Here is a 24,010-nt window from a genome sequence, read left to right on the forward strand (position 1 = left end):
AAGAGCACACATTCTTTAGTTTTCAGGTTTTAGTGTTCTGTAGATGAATCTTTGCAGATTTTTTTCCCACAACAGTTGTTGGAGAACCAGTTGATTTGTAAGTTATTGAGAAAGTATTTTTAAACAGCATCTTGGATTAACAGAATCTGCATAGTCTTTGGAAATTAAGAAAAAGCTGAAAAGTAAGCATTTTTTAATGCTTTTATACCATTCTTGTTTTGCTTTGGTTGGCAGGTAATTTTGAATTGAAAGTGCTGACATTCAGTGGCAGAAGGTAACCTTTTTCCTCTTAAAGCAGACATTTTTAGAGTGTAGTCAGGTTAGAACACTAATGTGAATCAATGTTTGAAAGTTTATTTCATTATGAAACATTTTTACAACAAATGAACAAGGAAATGAACCTTGTCCAAGAGGCCAAAACTGTACTGTGGACAGATTACCTTATAGAATTAGCCAGAAATAGCTATCCCCTAGACCAATGGTCTCCAGTCTTTTTGGCACCAGGAACTGATCTCATGAAAGACAATTTTTCCACAAACAGGGGTTGGGGATGGTTTCAGGATGATTCAAATGCATTACATTTATTGTGTACTTTATTTTTATTGTCCTGGAGAATGGAAAGGCAACCCACTCCAGTATTCTTGGTCTTCCCTGGTGGCTCAGATGGTAAAGAATTTGCCTGCAATGAGGGAGACCTGTATTCAATCCCTGGGTTGGGAAGATACCCTGGAGAAGGGAATGGCAACCCACCCCAGTATTCTTGCCTGGAAAATTCCATGGACAGAGGAGCCTGGCAGGCTACAGTCCATGGGGTCACAAAGATTTGGACACGACTGAGCAACTTTCACTCACTCACTCACTTATTTCTATTGTAGTTACATCAGCTCCACCTCAGATCATCAGGCATTATCCCAGAGTTTGACCTTCCCTAGACCACAGATAAAGGAGTAGTGATCTGGTTCAGGGAAAGCCCTCAGTCTGTATAAATGTTTTTCTCCCCTTTCTTTTCAGGTGTGTGTGCTTTACTAGTGAGATTTAGGTAAAACCGGCACAGAGAAAGGTCAATGTCTGCTTGCTTGAGGTAATTCACAAAATATTCACCTATTTCCTTTGTTTTCTTTTAAAGCAAAGAAAAGCCATGTAGTCTCTTTGCAGAAAAATTATTTTAATTGCTTCAGTGCAGACTTATTTTTCTCCATTTGTGAAAGCCTGTGTGAAATGAGAGATAGGGACAGCAGATCCAAAAGGACTCCAGGATCCAAATAGGACCTCTATTGATGAGGATAAGTTCTCAAGGGCTTCTGGGGTGAAGTTCTGTTTTTGATCTGAGAAGTAGTTGTAATGGTGAGTGCCTTATATTTCATTAGGCTATGCATTTGTTGTATTTTTTTACCTTGGTTTTACTGTACAGCAAAAAGGTTATGGTGATGAAAAATGAATATTAGTATGACAGACATTATTGATTGACTCAGCCTCCAATCCATCCTCCTCCAGGATGTTTTCTGTTGCATAAAAAACTTGAAATCTATAAACTGCTGTTTTTAGGGAAGGTTTTCTGTGCAAATTAGGTTCCACCAATTAGATGCACCAACATGAGCTTAAGAAGGCTGGTTTGAGGCAGATGGCAGCACCGATGTAATCACTGCTGGTGAGCAAGATGATGAGATACAAGGCAGAAGTAATTGTGGTAGCCTGACCTGTATTCTAGTGACTTTACACTAGCTTCATGGGTGTTGAGGATAGTGAGGCAGTGGCAGTAGCATGAAGGATCGAAGCTTTTGACCTTTAAATCTCACTACTGGGGTCTATTCTGGAACCCAACAACACTACTAGTAACCCCCGAGTCCTACTTCTCTAGTTGTTCCAGTGGTATGGTAAATATCTAATGCAGTGATATGCCGGGCTGGATGAAGTACAAGCTGGAATCAAGATTGCTGGGGGAAATACCAATAACCTCAGATATGCAGATGACACCACTTTTAAGGCAGAAAGCAAAGAGGAACTTAAGAGCCTCTTGATGAAAGTGAAAGAGGAGTGAAAAAGTTGGCTTAAAATTCAACATTCAAAAAACTAAGATCTTGGCACCCAGTCCCATCATTTCATGGCAAATAGATGCAGAACAATGGAAACAGTGAGAGACTTTATTTTCAGGGGGGCTCCAAAATCACTGCAGACGGTGACTGCAGCCATGAAATTAAAAGACACTTGCTTTTTGGAAGAAAAGCTATGACCAAACTAGACAGCATATTAAAAAGCAGAGACATTACTTTACCAACAAAAGTCCATCTAATCAAAGCTATGGTTTTTCCAGTAGTCATGTATCGATGTGAGAGATGGACTATAAAGAAAGCTGAGCACCAAAGAATTGATGCTTTTGAACTGTGGTGTTGGAGAAGACTCTTGAGAGTCCCTTGGGCTGCAGGGAGAGAGCCAACCAGTCCATCCTAAAGGAAATCAGTCCTGAATATTCATTGGAAGGACGGATGCTGAAGCTGAAACTCCAATACTTTGGGCACCTCATGCGAAGAGCTGACTCATTTGAAAAGACCCTGATGCTGGGAAAGATTGAAGGCAGGAGAAGGGGACGACAGAAGATGAGATGGTTGGATGGCATCACCGACTCAATGGACATGAGTCTGAGTAAACTCCAAGAGTTGGTGATGGACAGGGAGGGAGGCCTGGCGAGCTGCAGTCCATGGAATCTCAGAGTCGGACATGACTGAGTGACTGAAGTGAACTGAACTGAACTGATGCGAAGAAATGACTCATTGGAAAAGACCCTGATGCTGGGCAAGATTGAAGTCAGGAGGAGAAAGGGATGACAGAAGATGAGATGGTTGGTTGGCGTCACCGACTTGATGTACATGAGTGTGAGCAAGCTCCGGGAGTTTGTGATGAACAGGGAAGCCTGGCATGCCACAGTACATGGGGTCGCAAAGAGTCGTACACGACTGGGTGACTGAACTGAACTGAATGCAGTGATCCACAACCTTCTGGGCACCAAGGACTGATTTCATGGAAGCCAGTTTTTCCACAGACCTGGTTGGGGAGTCGGGGGTAGTTCAGGTGGTAATGCAAGCTATAGGAAGCAATGGGGAGCAGTCGTTTCTGTTTCCTTCACTGAAGGCTAAGCAATATAATTATACCAGACAAGACGAAAAAGTTAATAGATATTTAATTGGATTAAAACAAATCTGTAAGTGTGCTTTCAAGCACTAGCATTTTCCTCTAAGATACACTTTCTCCTTTCAGTTTCCTTTGGTGGGTGGTGGATGATGAAAAGGAGAAAATTAAACTTTTATTGATGGCTTCAGAGTCTTAGCACAATTCTAAGGCAAAAAACAGTGTCAGGCAGATTGGTGATAGGCTAGATATTAGTAGCCATAAAAAAAGGGTACTAGAGTTAGGAAAACACCTGGAACCTCTAGGCCTAAATATTTTCTTTAATAACAAAGTAAATTTTAAAGAGATAGTAAATGTAAATCTCCCTACACTGGCAATGTAACTTACCAGAGTAAAATGTAAAACACAAACATGATACTTTAGTACATGCTATTAATAGCTATTAATAGATGTTGGGATTCGTGTATGTGTGTATGTATATATGTTTGTATTTAACAAAAATCAGAAAGAAGCAGATAAAATGTCAACTAAATTATACCAGCAACCATACAGATTGCATCAACCCATGATCCATGTCACAGTTCCAAACTTATTTGGATGCTGGTTCTTCTGATTCCATCATAAGTTGTGCATATTTACCTCATGGTATAACTAATAGCATTGATTATAATTCATAATAAGAAGTACACTGATCTTTATAAATTAATCATCTTTACTGGAGCACTTAAGAAAGACTGTCAAATTACTCAGTGGATTTTATTGTCATCTGAGAGCAAATTACCAGAGTAAAATATAAAAATGCAAGAACTTCACATGAATTAGATTTACATGACTGCTTTTTCCTCCTTGTTTCCCATCTGGATACATGCATCCAAAAATAACCAAGTAAAATAGTAATAAGGAAAACATGGGAAGAGAGTAGGATTAGTTCAGCTTTCTTGTCAATTTCGCTTTAAGAGTTTTTTTAAAAGCTCATTTGAAAAGCATGATTATTTTGCTTTTAGTTGTTGTTGGTCATTGTCTAAGTTTGGAAACACATCTACAAAGAGTATAAACATGTTGAAATGATAGCATCTACCAAGAACTTCTTCCACTTGGCACCAGAGTCCAGTAATCACATTATCCCATGCCTTTATCAATGTAGAAAAATTCTTCACATAAACACAAGTTCATATACAAGTTATAGTTATCTAAGTTAGTATTCACTAATCTGTGCATTTATCTATGTCTTCACCTTAATAATACAGAGGATCAAACATCACCTTTCTTATTCCAGCCATAATTGTGGTGAAAATCCAGTCTAAAATCAACTATTTAATAATTATGCATTGTATAGAAGCAATCACATAGTAGTTAAACAATTTAGAAGTTCTCTTGATTCACAAAAATTATTAGCAGTGAGAAAAACAAGTTTCTAGAGGTTTGAATTAATATAAGAACCAGTATAGTTTTCTAGTGGAAGTTACTTTTAATTTTCCTAGTTAATTAATACACACTAATTTTATGCACATATATACAGACATAAGGAGCTTCCCTGGTAGCTCAGTGTTAAAGAATCCGCTTGTCAATACAGGAGATGTGGGTTCAATCCCTGGGTCGGGAAGATTCACTGGAGGAGGAAATGGCAACCCACTCCAGTATTCTTGCCTGGGAAATCCCATGGACAGAGGAACCTGTCAGGCCACAGTCCATGGGGTGACAAAGAGTCAGACACAACTTATCAACTGAACAGCAACAATAACCATACAGACACAAATATTTTATATTTATAAAATAAAAATTTACTTGTCAAATTAAATACGTCAATTATTAGTTCAGGAGAGTACCAAGTTCCTTAAAAATACCCAGAGTTGTTTAGAATTATCCTTTAATAACATTTATTGAATGCTTATTATGTGCTTTATATGAATAACTTCCTTTATTCCTTAAAAAACTCTGTGATGTAGGTACCATTACCATGTCCTTTTACAGATGCAGAAATTGAGGCAAAGGTACATTAGGTATCTTGCCCAAGCTTACAGCACCAGGCGTTTAACCCTGGTAGAAACATGCCCGAGTCTAACATTTTTGTAGAAGTCTAACTTCTATACTCAGGGTAGATCCAGGTTCTGCAGAGCCTAAAGTTTAGGTAATACAAGGTGACTTCCATTAAAAAAAAAGAGTCAAAATTATGAACAAGTTGTTGCTGGGATCCATTCCAGGGCTTTTGAACAAACACACGCAGAAGAGCGGTCTAAACCTTAGCCCTCAATGTAAATCCACCATCATCACACTGTATAATATTTTGAAATGTTCCTCAAATATTTTTGGAAGTATATAAAATATATGTCATTTATGGATTTTATTGTCATTGCTGCTGCTGCTGCATCGCTTTAGCTGTGTCCGACTCTGTGTGACTCCATAGATGGCAGCCCACCAGGCTCCCCCATCCCTAGGATTCTCCAGGCAAGAACACTAGAGTGGGTTGCCATTTCCTTCTCCAATGCATGAAAGTGAAAAGTGAAAGTGAAGTCGCTCAGTCGTGTCCGACTCTTAGTGACCCCATAGACTGCAGCCCACCAGGCTCCTCCATCCATGGGATTTTCCAGGCAAGAGTACTGGAGTGGGGTGCCATTGCCTTTTCCAAATTCCTTCGTGTGTTACAATTTACATTTTGTCATTTCATCTAGACCTTACTTTTACAGTTTTTTTTCACCTGCATTTTATAATATTGCTCAACTGTACTAAACAGCTTCTTACAATTTTTGAGAACTCATAGGTTTGGTATTGCCAAGCTTCCCAAACACCTAAGGGAATATGAAGTTGTTTGTCAACATACTCTTCTTGTAAATTCTCCATCTCCTGATGTTCCCTCAAATGTGTTATTGGAAATTCAGATAATTTAAAGCTATCCTCAACCTGGTATGTTTATACTAGCTAGTTTCTGTTCATCTAGCATGCTTTATAAAACATTATTTCTACCTTTAGATGCCCTAGTGGCAAATGGTACCATCTTTCCTGTTTTAGGAGTCTGTGGCCATTAGATTGTATTCACCTTTGGTTAAAGAGGGTCAGCAGCACATTGAGGAGTCATGGCAACAAAATAACCCACTTGTGGCTCCTAATTAAGATTTTAGTGTTTATGTAATATGTAGAAGTATCCTGTATGATGACTCCTCCTGCTGAGCCATCAGAGAAAGTGGTAGTTCTCTTTATATATGGAAGTTGTCCAAGGCTATCGATGGTCTTTTTCATTCTCAGCTAGACAAACTATCAATCCAACTACTCAATCTCATTATTGATTTGCCTTACAGAGTTATCTGCTGATGAGTTATAATGTTGAGAGTTTGGCAGATGCTCTTGGGTTTTAGAATTATCCACATAAGCACTGAAGATTGATGACATCTTTTTAAAAAGACTCCACGGTTTTATCTTGCAAAAAGCCATTAATTTAAAAACATAATTCCTTTCAAATAAAGATATTATTTGAAAGCATGACTTGAAGCATTTCTAAAACAACAGATAGAAAAATTCTATATAAATGAGTTCCTTAATCTTGAAATATTTGCACATGTAACCAAAACAGAGAAAATTTACGCATACAACCAAAATTTGTCCATCTGTATCCCTATTTCAAATAGAATTAAGCTATTATTTTGCAACTATAAGACACATTTTATTCTTGTGTTAATACTGCAGACGATTTTATTCAACAATTTCAAAAATGTCTAGTTTGAACACAATATCACATTTTTAAACTGTAAGCATCCCTTTGTTTAATACTTTAATAAAATTAAAAACACATACTAAGAAAGAAAAACAGTTCTCATCATTTGGCTTAAAATGAAAAGTTAAGACTTTCATTTTCTTAAATTCTCTCTTGTTAGTAGTATTTAATTCATATATAATTCTTGGTTTTCTCTGTTTGTTCAATAATGCCAGAAAAGAACAACAACTTGATATTTATCAAACACTGTGGTGGCAACTGATCTTTCCTCTTGTAAATACAAATTGGATAATATAGTGGGCACCATATTTTATAAGTATAATTTAGTAAATTCCAAATAACAGTTAATTCTTTAAGATTTGCCATCAACTAAGCTATATATTCGGAGAAGGCAGTGGCACCCCACTCTAGTACTCTTGCCTGGATATCGCGTGGACGGAGGAGCCTGTTAGGCTGCAGTCCATGGGGTCGCTAAGAGTCGGATACGACTGAGCGACTTCACTTTCACTTTTCATTTTCATGCATTGGAGAAGGAAATGGCAACCCACTCCAGTGTTCTCGCCTGGAGAATCCCAGGGACAGGGGAGCCTGGTGGGCTGCCGTCTATGGGGTCACACAGAATCGGACACGACTGAAGCGACTTAGCAGCAGTAGCAGCAGCAGCAAGCTGTATATTGTCAACCTGCTTATTTAACTTATATACAGAGTACATCATGAGAAACGCTGGGCTGAAAGAAGCACAAGCTGGAATCAAGACTGCTGGGAGAAATATCAATAACCTCAGATATGTAGATGACACCATCCTTATGGCAGAAAATGAAGAGGAACTAAAAAGCCTCTTGATGAAAGTGAAAGAGGAGAGTGAAAAAGTTGGCTTAAAGCTCAACATTCAGAAAATGAAGATCATGGCATCTGGTCTCATCACTTCATGGGAAGTAGATGGGGAAACAGTGGAAACAGTTTCAGACTTTATTTTTTTGGGCTCCAAAATCACTGCAGATGTTGACTGCAGCCATGAAATTAAAAGACGCTTACTCCTTGGAAGAAAAGTTATGACCAACCTAGATAGCATATTCAAAAGCAGAGACATTACTTTGCCAACAAAGGTACGTCTGGTCAAGGCTATGGTTTTTCCAGTGGTCATGTATGGATGTGAGAGTTGGATTGTAAAGAAAGCTGAGTGCTGAAGAATTGATGCTTTTGAACTGTGGTGTTGGAGAAGACTCTTGAGAGTCCCTTAGACTGCAAGGAGATCCAATCAGTCCATTCTGAAGGAGATCAGCCCTGGGATTTCTTTGGAAGGACTGATGCTAAAGCTGAAACTCCAGTACTTTGGCCACCTCATGAGAAGAGTTGACTCATTGGAAAAGACTCTGATGCTGGGAGGGATTGGGGGCAGGAGGAGAAGGGGACGACAGAGGATGAGATGGCTGGATGGCATCACTGACTCGATGGACGTGAGTTTGAGTGAACTCTGGGAGTTGGTGATGGACAGGGAGGCCTGGCGTGCTGCGATTCATGGGTCTCAAAGAGTCGGACACGACTGAGTGACTGACCTGAACTGAACTGAACTGAAGCCAATGATTTGCAAAGTAAAGCATCCAGGAGAGATCATGACATTCAGTGCCTGCATTTCCAGTATCTACTAGCAGGTGGTTGTGATATCTTGTGTACCTTCAGTCTAATTTTGAACCTAGAACTTACATAAAAATATTAGAACCCACCTCCCAGAATATTGGAAATAAAAGCAAAAATAAACAAATGGGACCTAATTAAACTTAAAATCTTCTGCACAACAAAGGAAACTATAAGCAAGGTGAAAAGACAGCCTTCAGAATGGGAGAAAATAATAGCAAATGAAGCAACTGACAAACAACTAATCTCAAAAATATACAAGCAACTCCTACAGCTCAATTCCAGAAAAATAAATGACCCAATCAAAAAATGGGCCAAAGAACTAAATAGACAGTTCTCCAAAGTAGACATACAGATGGCTAACAAACACATGAAAAGATGCTCAACATCACTCATTATCAGAGAAATGCAAATCAAAACCATTAAAAAGAATACATTTGAATCAGTTCTAATGAGGTGGATGAAACTGGAGCCTATTATACAGAGTGAAGTAAGCCAGAAAGAAAAACACCAATACAGTATACTAATGCATATATATGGAATTTAGAAAGATGGTAACAATAATCCTGTATACGAGACAGCAAAAGAGACACTGATGTATAGAACAGTCTTTTGGACTTTGTGGGAGAGGGAGAGGGTGGGATGATTTGGGAGAATGGCATTAAAATACGTATAATATCATATATGGAACGAGTCACCAGTCCAGGTTCTATGCATGATACTGGATGCTTGGGGCTGGTGCCCTGGGACGACCCAGAGGGATGGTATGGGAGGGAGGAGGGAGAAGAGTTCAGGATGGGGAACACATGTATATCTGTGGCGGATTCATTTCGATATTTGGCAAAACCAATACAATATTGTAAAGTTTAAAAATAAAGTAAAATTAAAAAAATAAAATAAAATGAAAAAAAAGTATTAGAAAAAAAAAAAACTTTCCTGACAGAAATACACTTATTATATTGACAGTGTATTACTAATCACAGATTTCTTATTTTTGCATCCAAATATTAAGAGGAAGAAGTAATTTAACAAAAGTGTAAAACAATATAATACTTTAAAGAAAGGCATAAACTTTCCATTAATTCACTATCATATACTGTATCTTTCATTTCATTATAGTTCCAACTTTCCAGGCATTAAACTGACATTCGGGTCTGTATGAAGCAAAGTGTACTGTTTTGAATCTCATTTCATAATGTCTTCTACTGGCAGAATTTTATAGCCTCTTTTTTCAGTCTATATTATCAGAAGGAGTTATCATGAATGTGTTTCTTATTAGCTAACAGTGAGTGTCTACTTACAACGCTCACTTTGGACTTCATCAACATTTATAATGAAATATACTCAGACTTTCTTTAATAGAACTCACAGATTTCTTTAAATGTTAAGTAGTAATGTCAGGAATGTGCATAGATAATAATTTCTTATTGATCAGAGGCTACTCCTATAGCAGTATTGAATTTGTAAGGCTTACAGAAATTTACTAATTTGTCATACTTTAGAGTTCTCTGAGTAACTCAGTTGTTAGTTGTATGTAAATGTCATTATCTTCTAGTTATCCTTTGATCAATACTTCCTCTTCTCATTTTCTATTCCTCTTTTCCAATGAATAGAATGCTAATATTGAATTTCCTAACTGAAACAATCACTCTTGACATTTTTATAGATATTCTTTGCTTCTGGAAAAATTTGCTTCTGTCAGTTTGCTTTTCTGAAATTTAAAATGTATTTAGAATATATGTATGAGGATAGTTTTAACATGAACTTGTGACTTCACAAATTTTGGCAATTTCAAGTTGATAATAACTTGAGAAATAAAAGCCTAACATGTGCTGTGTGCACAAAAAATGTGGCAATTAATACCCAGGAATAAAACTAGATGTTAAAACTAAAAATAATGCAATGGAGTTGCCTTGTTAGAATTTAGAAGCTTATTCTTCAGTTTCCTCATGGCTGTTTTCACTTCCTGATTTCTCAAAGTATAGATTACTGGGTTCAGAATGGGAGTAAAGATGGTATAAAACACAGATAGAATCTTGTCTATCAGAAAACTGCTTAGTGGCCACATATAGATGAAGATGCAGGGCCCAAAGAACATGAAAACCACAATGAAATGAGCTGTGCAGGTAGAAAGAACCTTAGATGTTCCTTTTGAAGAATGATTTCTGATAGTAACCAAGACAATAACATAAGAACTGAATAGAAGAATAAAGCAGGACAAGGCAATGATGCCACTTGTTGAGATCATAAAGAGGCCCAGGACATAAGTATTTACACATGCTAGTTGGAACACCACAGGAAGGTCACAGAAAAAGCTATCTACCTCATTGGGACCACAGAAGGGCAATGTGAGAGCAAATATGACCTGGCTCATTGAATGCATGACTCCTACAACCCAGGAAACCACCACAAGGGCAACACACATCTGGGGACTTATGATTGAAGCATAGTGAAGAGGCTTGCATATTGCAATATACCTATCAAAAGACATGGCCATTAGCAAAATAATCTCAGTGCCAGTAAAAAGGTGTAGAAAAAATATCTGGGTGATGCAACCATCAAAGGAGATGGTTTTGTGTCCACTGAGGTAGTCTGTAATCATCTTAGGGGTTGCAAAGGAAGCAAGAGACATATCAATGATGGAAAGGTTGGTAAGCAGGAAGTACATGGGGAAGTGCAGATGAGAGTCTGATATCACTGTGATGACTATGAGGCTATTACCCACCATTGTTGTCACATAAAAGAGCGAAAACACCACGAGGAAAAATGTCTGTAGTTTCCAGGATTTAGAGAGTCCTAGCAAAACAAAATCAGAAACTGTAGACTTGTTCACCAAATCCATCATCCTGACTGATAGTTGGAAACCTGCATCAAAGGAAAAGGAAAAATATTCAAGAGAAAATATGATTCTATTGAAGCAAAGGCTCTATTTCCCAGATTTATTTTCACAGACTTTGTTTCCTCTAGGAAAACTTATCTTTAGTATTCTTTCCACCTTCATCGGCTATATTAATTTGAAAGGTAAGATATTAGGGATCGTGGTGAAATACCACTTAAGTCATAGATGTTGAAAATAGCACTTTCCTTCCTAGTGCTGATGGACAATCCAAATGAGATTAGCCTGTGTAATTTTAAAGATAAGAACTCACATTAAGGAAGCACTTACTCTGGGCTGACTGTGTGTTAAATGCACACACACACACACACACAGGTTTAGTCATTTAGAAACGCATCCATACTGAAAGTACGGATTTATATAAGGTTATCCATAGTGAAAGAACATTAAAAATTATCTCGTATATAAGTGACATGGGCTTTTAAGCAACGTTATGGACAGACTTAAGTTAACAGTTGCAAAACTTGAAAATTTACAGAGAATCATTAACACATTTATGGATAAAATTCACCTGATTGAGACCTACCAGAAACACTAAGAAAATTAGTTTTGTTGATATTTACCCAAACTAAGGAGCTTTATAAAGTCAGAAAAAACAAGACTGGGAGCTGACTGTCAGCTCAGATCATGAACTACTTATTGGCAAATTCAGACTTAAACTGAAGAAAGTAGGGAAAACCACTAGACCATTCAGGTTTGACCTAAATCAAATCCCTTATGATTATACAGTGGAAGCAAGAAATAGATTCAAAGGATTAGATCTGATAGACAGAGTGCTTGAAGAACTATAGACGGAGGTTCATGACATTGTATAGGAGGCAGTGATCAAGACCATCCCCAAGAAAAAGAAATGCAAAAGGCAAAATATTTGTGTGAGGAGGCCTTATAAATAGCTGTGAAAAGAAGAGAAGCAAAAGGCAAAGAAAAAAAGGAAAGATATACCCATTTGAATGCAGAGTTCCAAAGAATAGCAAAGAGAGATAAGAAAGCCTTTCTCAGTGATCAATGCAAAGAAATAGAGGAAAACAACAGAATGGGAAAGACTAGAGATCTCTTCAAGAAAATTAGAGATACCGAGGGAATATTCCGTGCAAAGACAGGCACAATAAAAAACAGAAATCGGATGGACCTAACAGAAGTAGAAGTTATTAAGAAGATGTGGCAAGAAGACACAGAAGAACAAAACAAAAAAAGATCTTCATGACCCAGATAATCATGATGGTATGATCACTCACCTAGAGACAGACATCCTGGAATGTAAAGTCAAGTGAGCCTTAAGAAGCATTCTACGAACAAAGCTAGTGGAGGTGATGGAATTCCAGTTGAGCTTTTCAAATCCTGAAAGATGATGCTGTGAAAGTGCTGCACTCAATATGCCAGCAAATTTGGAAAACTCAGCAGTGGTCACAAGACTGGAAAGGTCAGTTTTCATTCCAGTCCCAAAGAAAGGCAATGCCAAAGAATGTTCAAACTACCACACAATTGCACTCATCTCACACGCTAGCAAAGTAATGCTCAAAATTCTCCAAGCCAGGATTCAATAGTGCATGAACCGTGAACTTCCAAATGTTCAAGCTGGATTTACAAAAGGCAGAGGGACCAGAGGTCAAATTGCCAACATTTGCTGAGTCATGCAAAAAGCAAGAGAGTTCCAGAAAAACATCACTTTTGTTTTATTGACTATGCCAAAGCCTTTGACTGTGTGGATCACAACAAACTGTGGAAAATTCTGAAAGAGATGGGAATACCAGACCACCTGACCTGCCTCTTGAGAAACCTATATGCAGATCAGGAAGCAACAGTTAGAACTGGACATGGAACAACAGACTGGTTCCAAATAGGGAAAGAAGTACATCAAGGCTGTATACTGTCACCCTGCTAATTTAACTTATATGCAGAGTACATCATGAGAAATGCTGGACTGGATGAAGCACAAGCTGGAATCAAGATTGCTGGAAGAAACATCAATAATCTCAGATATGCAGAGGACCCCACCCTTATGGCAGAGAGCGAGGAAGAACTAAAGAGCCCCTTGATGAAAGTGAAAGAGGAGAGTGAAAATTTGGCTTAAAACTCAATATTCAGAAAACTAAGATCATGGCATCCGGTCCCATCACTTCATGGGAAATAGATGGGGAAACAGGGGAAACAGTGACAGCCTTTATTTTGGGGGGCTCCAAAATCACTGCAGATAATGATTGCAGCCATAAAATTAAAAGATGCTTATTTCTTGGAAGAAAAGTTATGACCAACCTAGACAGTATTTCAAAAAGCATAGACATTACTTTGCCAACAAAGGTCCATCTAATCAAAGCTATGGTTTTTCCAGTAGTCATGTATGTGTATGAGAGTTGGACTATAAAGAAAGCTGAGCACCAAAGAACTGATGCTTTTGAACTGTGGTGTTGGAGAAGACTCCTGAGAGTCCCTTGGACTGCAAGGAGATCCAACCAGTCCATCCTAAAGGAAATCAGGCCTGAATATTCATTGGAAGGACTGATGCAGCTGAAATTCCAATACTTTGGCCACCTTGTTCGACGAACTGACTCATTTGAAAAGACTCTGATGCTGAGAAACATTGAAATCAGGAGGAGAAAGGGACAACAGAGGGTGAGATGGCATCACCAACTCGATGTACATGAGTTTGAGCAAGCTCCTGGCGGTAATGAACAGGGAAGCCTGACATGCTGCAGTCTATGGGGTCACAAAGAGCGACTGAACTGAACTGAAGAAGACTGAGTATCAAGTATATTGCAATATAGCCATTACCCCAAAGAAAGGCATTTAACTGCTTCTCTATTTCTTTTTTTCCTTAAATAGGAGTATGTTCCTCCTACAAATATTTGTGATTACATGATTATATGACTTAAAATCTTACCTTGTCTTCTAAAGGATATGTCACATCATTTCTATGGGAATAAGCATTTAGGTTTAGTCCTACTTCTGTTTGAATTCTCCCTTCATATATGCCAACATATGCAAACTGTTTTAATGATCTAACCCTCCAGAATTAGAAGGTGGAAGTAGGAAAGACACAGGGAAAAAAATAAAAAAGAAAAGAGCACTTTTGCCTACCAGATCTATAGCAGAATCAGGGCTTTATGGTATACACAGTGTCGAGCAGGCTCTGACAGAAAATGTACAGGAGTTAGTTTTAAGTATAAATAAATGACCTAGGTGAATCATTAGCTGTGCAGCAGCTGTAGATAAAATGGATGTTGTAGGGACTTGGGAATTGACCAAGAAATCATATTTCAATGGGATCTTTTGAACAACAAAAGTGGTATGATTTCGTTCACAACAGGAAGATACATTAATTTTCTCATGGGAATTTACAATGATTGTTTTTACCTGGACCTGAGAGAGTCAGGGGATAGAAGTTGGGAAAGCCAATATTTAGAAGGTAGAAGGAGATGTCAACAAATGTTAATTAGCACTCTTGATTATCTAACCTTGTTCTAGAGGCCATGGGAGAATAAAATCCAGGAACATGGCAACCCACTTCAGCATTCTTATTTCTGCTTTAAGTAATGTATAATTTTTTGGAGTTACTGAACACTCATAAATAAACAAAATTTGTGAAACAGTGAAGTCAAGTATATCAAATTTTCAACCAATTAAAGAGTGAACTGGATTTTAGATAAGTGAAAAATTGTGGTGTGCTTAATCAATCAAGAAAATGTTCTTACAGAAGAAATGTCATGAAGTTGACCTATAATTAAAACTAAAATTTTGTTTGGTAAGAGAAAAAAGTATGTGGGAAATAAAATAGTGGAGCTTATTTGCAGGAACAAGATATTCAGTTGGCAGTTTAGAAGAATAAGAATGCCACTCTAAAATAGGACTTGATATAAAAGAAAACAAAGGCTCATTGTAAGACTATAGACAGAGTTATGGTTACTTGAAATCAATATTTTGTAAGGATTTATACAGATTATTTGAGAAGAGAGAATTTGAAGGCAGGAAATTATTAAGTTAAATAGGTATAGAGAGATCCCTTTGATTAAAGTATTAGCAATGTGTATGTTATTTGGATAAATAAAATAAGAATTCCAAGTAACTTATCATTAGGAGTTATTTATTAATTGAACAACTAGCTATCTTATTCTACTTAGTTCATCTCTTCAGAGACCCTCCATTGCTGTAAGAAGAGTATAATTACTTTTTTTTTTTTTTAACCAAAGCCTTGGAAACATGATTTATTCATTCAACATAATATGGGCAAAAGTTTTGTGCCATATGTGCCACATTTGAGCAGAAGCTTTAAGATTCAATGCATAATTCCCCTATTGCTCTTTATCCATCTTCTTGGGTCCAAGGATGAAGAGATGATGGGGACCAGACTGTGCTCATAAAAAGACACAATACTGTGAACAAGTTCGTTATCTCCTAATTGTTGTATACATTTAATATCATGCAATGGCACCCCACTCCAGTACTCTTGCCTGGAAAATCCCATGGATGGAGGAGCCTGGTGGGCTGCAGTAGATGGGGTCGCTAATAGTCGGACACAACTGAGCGGCTTCACTTTCACTTCTCACTTTCATGCGTTGGAGAAGGAAATGGCAACCCACTCCAGTGTTCTTGCCTGGAGAATCCCAGGGACAGGGGAGCCTGATGAACTGCTGTCTCTGGGGTTGCACAGAGTTGGACACGACTGAAGTGACTTAGCAGCAGCAGCAGCAGCAATCATTATCCCAGCAGGCTTAAATTGATTATAAAATTAATATGAAATTTCAAAGAACCTAAGGTCACTGAAACAATGTGAACAGAACAAATTTGTTAGGCTCACAAAATCTGTTTTCAGCACTTATTATAAAGCTATAATAATCATTAGAGTATTGTGTTTGTCTAAAAAATAGTTGCATGGAACAGAATGGAAAGTCCAGAAGAATTTCACATATGTGATAACTGATTTTCAAAACAAGTGCCAAAATCATTCAATAGGAAAGAAGAGCCCTTTTAACAAAGGATTATTTAACAATTGTTCTTTTTCATTGGATATCTGTATGGAAAGGGGCTTCCCAATGTCTCAGTGATAAAGGACCTGCCTGCAATGCAAGAGACACAGGAGATGCGGGTTGGATGCCTGGGTCTGGAAGATCCCCTGGAGGAGGGCATACCAACCTACTCCAGCATTCTTGCCTAAAGAATCCCATGGACAGAGGAGCCTGGTGGGTTATAGTCTATAGGGTTGCAAAGAGTCGGACACGACTGAAGAAATTAAGCACACATGCACATCTATATGGAAAATAAGTAAATAACTTCAATTCTAGTCTGTAACCTTATGTAAAAACTATTTTGAAAATTAATAAGAAAAAATTTCAATAGGGGAAAAATTGGCTAGAAAAAAACACTAAATAGGTAATTCCTAGAATAAATTACACCTAATAACAAGTAAACCTGTGAGAAATATTTAACCTCATTAATAGCCAGGGAACTGCATATTAAAATAAAAATCAATGCCATTTTTGCTCATCAAATTGATCAAAATTTAGAAGAATATTTAAGGATATTTTGTATCATGGGTGGGGCTACCCAGGTGGTGCTGGTGGTAAAGAACCTACCTGCCAATACAGGTGACATAAGAGATGGGGATTTGATCTCTGGGTGGGGAAGATCCCCTGAAGGAGGGCACGGCAACCCACTTCAGTATTCTTGCCTGGAGAATCCCCATGGACAGAAGATCCTGGCAGACTATAGTCCATAGGATCACAAAGAGCCAGATATGACTGAAGTGACTTAGCACACATGCATATCATTGATGAATGTATAAACTGCAGTGTTAAAAACAAACAAACCCAATATCTTGGCAATAACTGCTAAAATTAAAATATACTTTTCTTCAATGTCATTTGACTCATAAATCTTTCTTTTGAGAATCAATTCAGGGAAATAAAAGCAGTGATCCTTTAAACTATGACAAAAATATTTATTTTAGCAGAGTAAGCAGTGGGAAAAATAAGGGGAAAAAATCTAATTACCTATTAGTAAAGGAATTATATAAATTACAGAATACCCTTACATTAAAAAATACAGCTGTCATGAAAAGAAATACTTGAATTTGAATACACCACAATGTCTACAAAAACCATCAAATGAAAAGCAAACTGGTTGGTCATGTGTATTATATGATCTTAATTTTGTAAAAATCAAACAATAACAGAGTAGACTAACACTGACTACATCAGGGATTGAGAATAAAGAAGTAATTGAAGCATTTCCTTCTTTATATGTATTTAGATATTTTTCACTTCTTACTAATTTTGTTTGCAGTAAAATACATATAATATAAAATTTATCTTTAGTGATATTTAGTATATTCAGAGTATTGCAACTATCACCACCATCTAGTTCCAGAACATTTTTTTGTCAATGACTGGCACTATCCCCTTACATGTTCCAGAACATTTTATCCAAAAGGAAAGCCTGTATTTATTGAGCAAACACTCCCAAATCTCCTTTCCCCAAGCCCTTACAATCAGTAATCTGTTTTCTGTATGTGTTTGTCTATTCCTGACATTTCATACAAATGGAATAATATAATATGCAGCCTTTTGTGTCAAAATCCTGTACATAAATGTTTGTAGTAGCACTATTCATGATAGCCAAAATGTGGAAACATCTATAAACTGATAAATGAATAAACAAAATGTAGGATAGCCATACAATGGAATATTATTTGGCCATTAAACGGAACGAGGAATAAAACAGTGATCCATGTACAACCTGAATGAACCTTGGAAACATTGCAAGAAGTTACATGTCTTACTCTTGAAACTACAGTTGACCCTTGAACAACATGGGGGTTAGGAGTAAGAAGCCAAAAATTTGTCTGTAACTTGATAGTAAGCCCTCTGGGTCCACCATTCCACATCCATGGATTCAACTAACCTCTAATCGTGTAGTGTTCTCATATTTACTACTGAGATGTGAGTCCACATATGTGAGTCCACATATAAATGGACTTGGACAGTTCAAATCTGTGTTGTTCAAGGTTCAACTATGTAACCATGTGAGTGTGTGTGTGTGTGTATAAAGTAATGTATATTGGAGATGAACAGACTGAAAAAAAAATCTCTTCTAGAATATTTAAGAGAAGTGGGACACAGGCAAATCTCTGCCTCCAATATTGCAGAGAAATGCAGGCAATATAGGAGTCACCAGTTATAAGAGCAAAGACTCTTTAGATAGAAATGCCCAGGGAACCAGTACAGTGGGAAAATTTGAACTGTAATTGACTAATTGTGGAGGCTCAGTATGGACAACTTTGAGTGGTAAAAACTAGAGGACCTAGTCATATGAGCAAAATTTTATATTCTTTATCTCCAAGAGTTAGACTAGATTCTCACAATATATCAGAGAAAAATCCCCTCCAGCTTCCAGCAGAGGGGGAGAGAGAAAAGAATCATTTTGAAATATGTCAGAGCACACACACACACACATTAACAATGCCTGCCCTAGGGAAAACTATTTAACCAGAGCCTAACCTAATAGGATATTATCAGAGCCCAGCTGACCTAGAGGATGGGGAGTACCCCATCTCCAGTCAGCTTTGGCCTTCCAAATGGGAGAAAGGAAAATCCCAACTCTAGCTCACTCTAGACATTCTATCCCACCCAAGCAAGTAGGAAAAAAAAAAGAAAGAGAAACACTTATGAAGTTCCCTCAGAAGTACAGGCTTACTGAAACTCTGAGACCTAATCATGGGTCTATAGAAAGCTTCCGCTCACCCCTGCATTTCACTACCACATTATTTAAGGCCTGTTTATGGTAGCTCCTTTTACCCAGGTTTGACCATCAAAAAAAAAAAAAAAATTACAAAGCATACCAAAATCAAAACGAAAAAAAAAAAAAAAAACCCACAGTTTGAAAAGGCAGAGTAAGCATCAGAACCATCAGAATGTATGGGATCAGAATTCCATACATTGGGAATATTGGAATTACCAGAATGGGAATTTAAAATAAATGTTATGAACATGATAATGAATAAAGTAGACAACATGCAAGAACAGATGAACAATGTAAGCAAAGAGATGGAAATCCTAAGAAAGCACCAAAAGGATAATGCAGTAGATCCAAAACACTGAAACAAATGCAGAATGCCTCTGATGGGCTCATTGGTACCCTGGATGTGGCTGAAGAAAGAACATGTGAGCTTGAGGATACCTCAAATATTAATAGAAACCTTCAAAATTGAAAAGTAAAGAGAAAAAAGTCTGAAAAAAGAAAAGAGAGAGAATGTCCAAAGTCTGTGAGACTGCTACAAAATGTATAACATACATGTGGCAAGAATTTCAGAAGAAAGAATGGAACAGAAGAAGCATCTGAAATGATAATGAACCTAATCATAGTCAAAGAGCATTCCCTGCTCCAGGGAAACCGCCCCAGAAGTATTTTAGAATAGCCATGGGCCAAGTCCCACTATGTGTATTTTGTTTCTCTTGTTTTTTAATTGGTGTGTCTGTTACAATTAACTGATCAGAGTCTCATCATTGTACATTGGGTGTGTGGAGAGTAAAATAGATGATGTCTTTTGATTCATATGAAGAAGATCTCACCCACGGAACCACCCACACACACATACACATATATATGTGGAGCTGGTGCAGAAGAAAAGACCCTGGACTTCTAGACAAATGGTAGAGAATTTGGGAGTCTTGAAATTTAGTGGGCATATTTTCCATGCAGGAAGTCTGTAACTAATTGTAACCAAAGAGTGAACAGAGATAGATTGGAAATCACGAGAATATATTACATCTTCTTCAAATAAAAACTGGAAATTTTCCCAACCCCATGGATCTTGGCTGGCCGTGAAAATTGCTTTGCGCAATAAAATTTGGTTACAGGGTTGTGTGAGCTCCAGAGACCTGTGTGAGTTAGCACGGTTCCAGTTTTCATTCCACTGTACTGGGATACAGTTCCTGTGTAAAGAAGTTCAAACTATAGTAGGTTTCCAAGCTGTTAGATTTTTATCTGATATAAATTATTTTGCATATGATAGCTGATAAACAGTATCTCAGTGTAATTTAACAGCTTTTTCTTTTTTTTGGCTGTACCATGTAGCTTATGTGAACTTAGTTCCCCAACCAGGGATCAAACTCTGGGCCCACTACAGTGAAAGCACCAAGTCCTAACCGCTGACCCACCAGGGAATTCCCTAATACATTTTCTTATTAAAGTTTGAACATCTTTTATAGAGCTTGTACCTATTTGCATCATGCAAAATGCCAAGCTGGAATCAAGATTTCTGGGAGAAATATAGTAACCTCAGATATGCAGATGACACCACCCTTACAGCAGAGAGTGAAGAGAAACTAAAAAGCCTCTTGACGAAGGTGAAAGAGGAGAGTAAAAAGCTGGCTTAAAACTCAGCATTCAAAAAACTAGCATCATGGCATCCAGTCCCATCACTTAATGGCAAATAGTTGGGGAAACAATGGAAACAGTGACAGACTTTATTTTCTTTGGCTCCAAAATCAGTGCAGACGGTGACTGCAGCCATGAAATTAAAAGACACTTGCTCCTTGGAAGAAAAGCTATGACAAACCTCAGCAGTCTTTTAAAAAACAGAGACATCACTTTGCTGACAAAGGTCCATATAGTCAAAGTTATGGTTTTTCCAGTAGTAATGTACAGATGTGAGTGTTGGACCATAAAGAAGGCTGAGAGCCGAAGAATTGATGCTTTCGAACTGTGGTGTTAGAGAAGACTCTTGAGAGTCCCTTAGACAGCAAGGAGATCAAAACAGCCAATCCTAAAGGAAATCAACCCTGAATATTCATTGGAAGTACTGATGCTGAAGCTCCAATACTTTAACCACCTGATGCAAAGAGCCAACTCATTGGAAAAACCCTGATGCTGGGAAAGATTGAAGGCAGGAGGAGAAGGGGGCAACAGAAGATGAGATGGTTGGATGGCATTACTGACTCAATGGGCATGACTCTGAACAAACTCTGGGAGATGGTGAAACACAGAGAAGCCTGGCACACTGCAGTCCAAAGGGTCGCAAAGAGTCGGCCACAACTTAGCAACTGAACAACAACAACATATTTGCACGTCTTTTTCCATTTCTCTGCATGGTTGCTGGTCTTTTTACTCGCTCATTAGCTCTTTATGTATTAATTTATCATTGCTTCGTCCTTAAAGGTTAGATTTTTTTCTTAGATTTTTTTCTAAGTATTCATTTGTGTCAGCTATGCTTTTGCGTTTCTGCGGTGAAAACATATATAATCAAAATATTCAATTTTCCCTAATTATTAATGAGTTTTGAGTTATAGTTGGGAATGATTTCCTCCCCTAGATATAAAAAGAAAATCAGGTTTTGCAAATAAATATGTGTCCAATTTTGAATAGTGGTAGGTAAAGTATAAGGAATTAATGTAGTTCTTTTCCAGGTGGCTATCCAGGTATCTCAAAATTCCTTGTTAAAAAGCACTAATTACCCCCTACTCATTTTAGAAACTTCACTTTTTATATACTTTATTTCCATGTGTAATTAAGTCTATTCCTTGGTTTTTAATTTTGTTTTTCTAATTGTTTTTATATTAATTCATCAATATCAAATTGTTTTATTTATGGCATCTTTATAGCATGATTTCATGCACTCTAGAACTCATCCTCTCCCATTGCTCTACTTTTTAAAATGTTTCCCTGGCTCCTCTTGCATGTTTGCATTTTATTTTTCCAAAAGAATTTTGTAGTCAGTTTATGTAGATCAAAGAGGCCAGTGTGATTTATATTTAAATTGCATTAACTGGGATTCATGTTGATGTATGGCAAAACCAATACAATATTGTAAAGTAAAAAAAAAAATGCATTAACTCTATAAATTCATTTGAGATGAACTGACATCTTTATGATATATATTCTAATTCAAGATCATGGTATATGTTTCCATTTGTCCAAGTCTATATTCGGGTCTTGTAGGACGGCTTTAAACTTTTCCTCACATAGGTTCTGAACACTTCCTTTAAGAGTATGAATTTTTCTGATCTCAAACAGGGAAACACATTCTCATTTATTTTTCAATGAACTGAGAGATAACATTTGTAGCCCCCAAGCCAAATAACAGATCCTATTTGTCTTATCTTTGTTGTGGCCCAAGATAAAGATCGTCCCTTACATCTTTCCCATCATTTTCACTCCATGTACGTAGAGCACTTAAGAATAATAATGACACTTTATGATCCATCTTTAACTCTGGACAAAACATGTTGAATGTTCTAATAATTCCCATTGGAACTTGAACTTGTGTTTGTTCCCCCAGGGAGTAGCTGGTTCTTTTCATGCCATGATATTGAATCCATTCATATCAATACAGATGTTATAAATACACATGTCTCAAAGATTGTTGAGCCTCTTTTATCCAGAAATTAGGCAGAGAATTGATCTGAGGTCACTCTGGAGTGGTCATCACTGCTTTCAGGAACTAGTTGAGTACCGGAAGGTTAATATGTCTGTGGAAAAGATCCTAAAACCATCTAGATCAACCCACTTCATCATTATCATATGAAGAATCAGAAGTACCTGTTAATGCAGTGAATTATCTAATCTTACATATCTAGGACAAGATTTGAATCCACGTTTTCTCAGTTCCAGTTCACTACTCTTTCTGCTATACCAATTTAAGTGTAAGCTGTGCTGGAGCATCCTTTTCAATATCAGGTATGTGGGTGCAGAACCAAACCTAGTTTCTGAAAAAGTTAAGTCAGAAGAATGTGGAATTAGAGAAAGGGCAACTAACATCAAAACGGAAAGTCAAGAGTATGAGTACTTGCATGTGTAGATTGGCTTAGTCTTGGAGCAATTTATTTAGAATACATACTTACAGCAGAGTTTTGAGAAAGAAGAGAAGAGAAAAACTTGGTTTGATGACAAGATGAAAGGGCTTTGATGAGAATTCTAGGTATACATCATTTCAATTGACTTTCAGTGTAAAGTCTTCTTAGATCTCAGTGAGGATTTCCCTAGGCAGTTTAGTTTTAATGTTTACAGCATGTGGTTTTACATAACTTCTAAGAGTCAGGCACGACTGAGCAACTTCACTTTCACTTTTCACTTTCCTGCATTGGAGAAGGAAATGGCAACCCACTCTAGTGTTCTTGCCTGGAGAATCCCAGGGACGGGGGAGCCTAGTGGGCTGCTGTCTATGTGGTCGCATAGAGTCGGACACGACTGAAGCGACTTAGCAGCAGGTTCTCCATTATCTTTCTCTGTCTCTACATGAATCTGTTTTCTATTTTTTCTAAGTGAACTCTAGAAATAGGAAGTTTCCTGCTGCAAACCGCTTTGGTGAAAATCTATAAAATCCAGCAGTTAAAAAATGTCTGCCTTCAGGCAGCAGAGTGTTTAACAGAGATTTTATATTTAACATATACTTGGAAATATATAAAGGCTTCAGACTTTAACCATATCATATTCATGAGCCTTTGAGGTATATGGCATTGGTGGCATAGAACAGGATCATATATGCCTGCATAACTGAAGTCGAAAACTAAGAATAAGAGTCTATTTCATTTTTATTCTGAACCATGGCTAATAGAAAATTTAAACAGACTGTTTCTCTGTATCCATTTTTTTTAGGTTGTATTCCCTTACCCCACTCATTGCAGGAAACCGGTACCTACCGTCCTTTGCATCATTGTGTT

At 37.4% G+C, this 24,010-nt stretch overlaps 1 protein-coding gene across 1 annotated transcript; it reads right to left on the reverse strand.

Annotated features, from left to right (window-relative positions):
* Nucleotides 1-10,352: 10,352 nt before the first annotated feature.
* Nucleotides 10,353-11,309, reverse strand: LOC147364904 (olfactory receptor 4K2). The gene has a single exon (XM_086318865.1). The coding sequence runs from the start codon at nucleotides 11,307-11,309 to the stop codon at nucleotides 10,353-10,355; it is 957 nt and encodes a 318-aa protein (XP_086174991.1).
* Between the last annotated feature and the right edge of the window lie 12,701 nt (nucleotides 11,310-24,010).

This window comes from Bos grunniens, chromosome 10 (genome assembly GCF_055505025.1).
Source record: "Bos grunniens cultivar Pamir isolate PY7600 chromosome 10, Bosgru_T2T1.0, whole genome shotgun sequence".
NCBI classification, from domain to species: domain Eukaryota; kingdom Metazoa; phylum Chordata; class Mammalia; order Artiodactyla; family Bovidae; genus Bos; species Bos grunniens.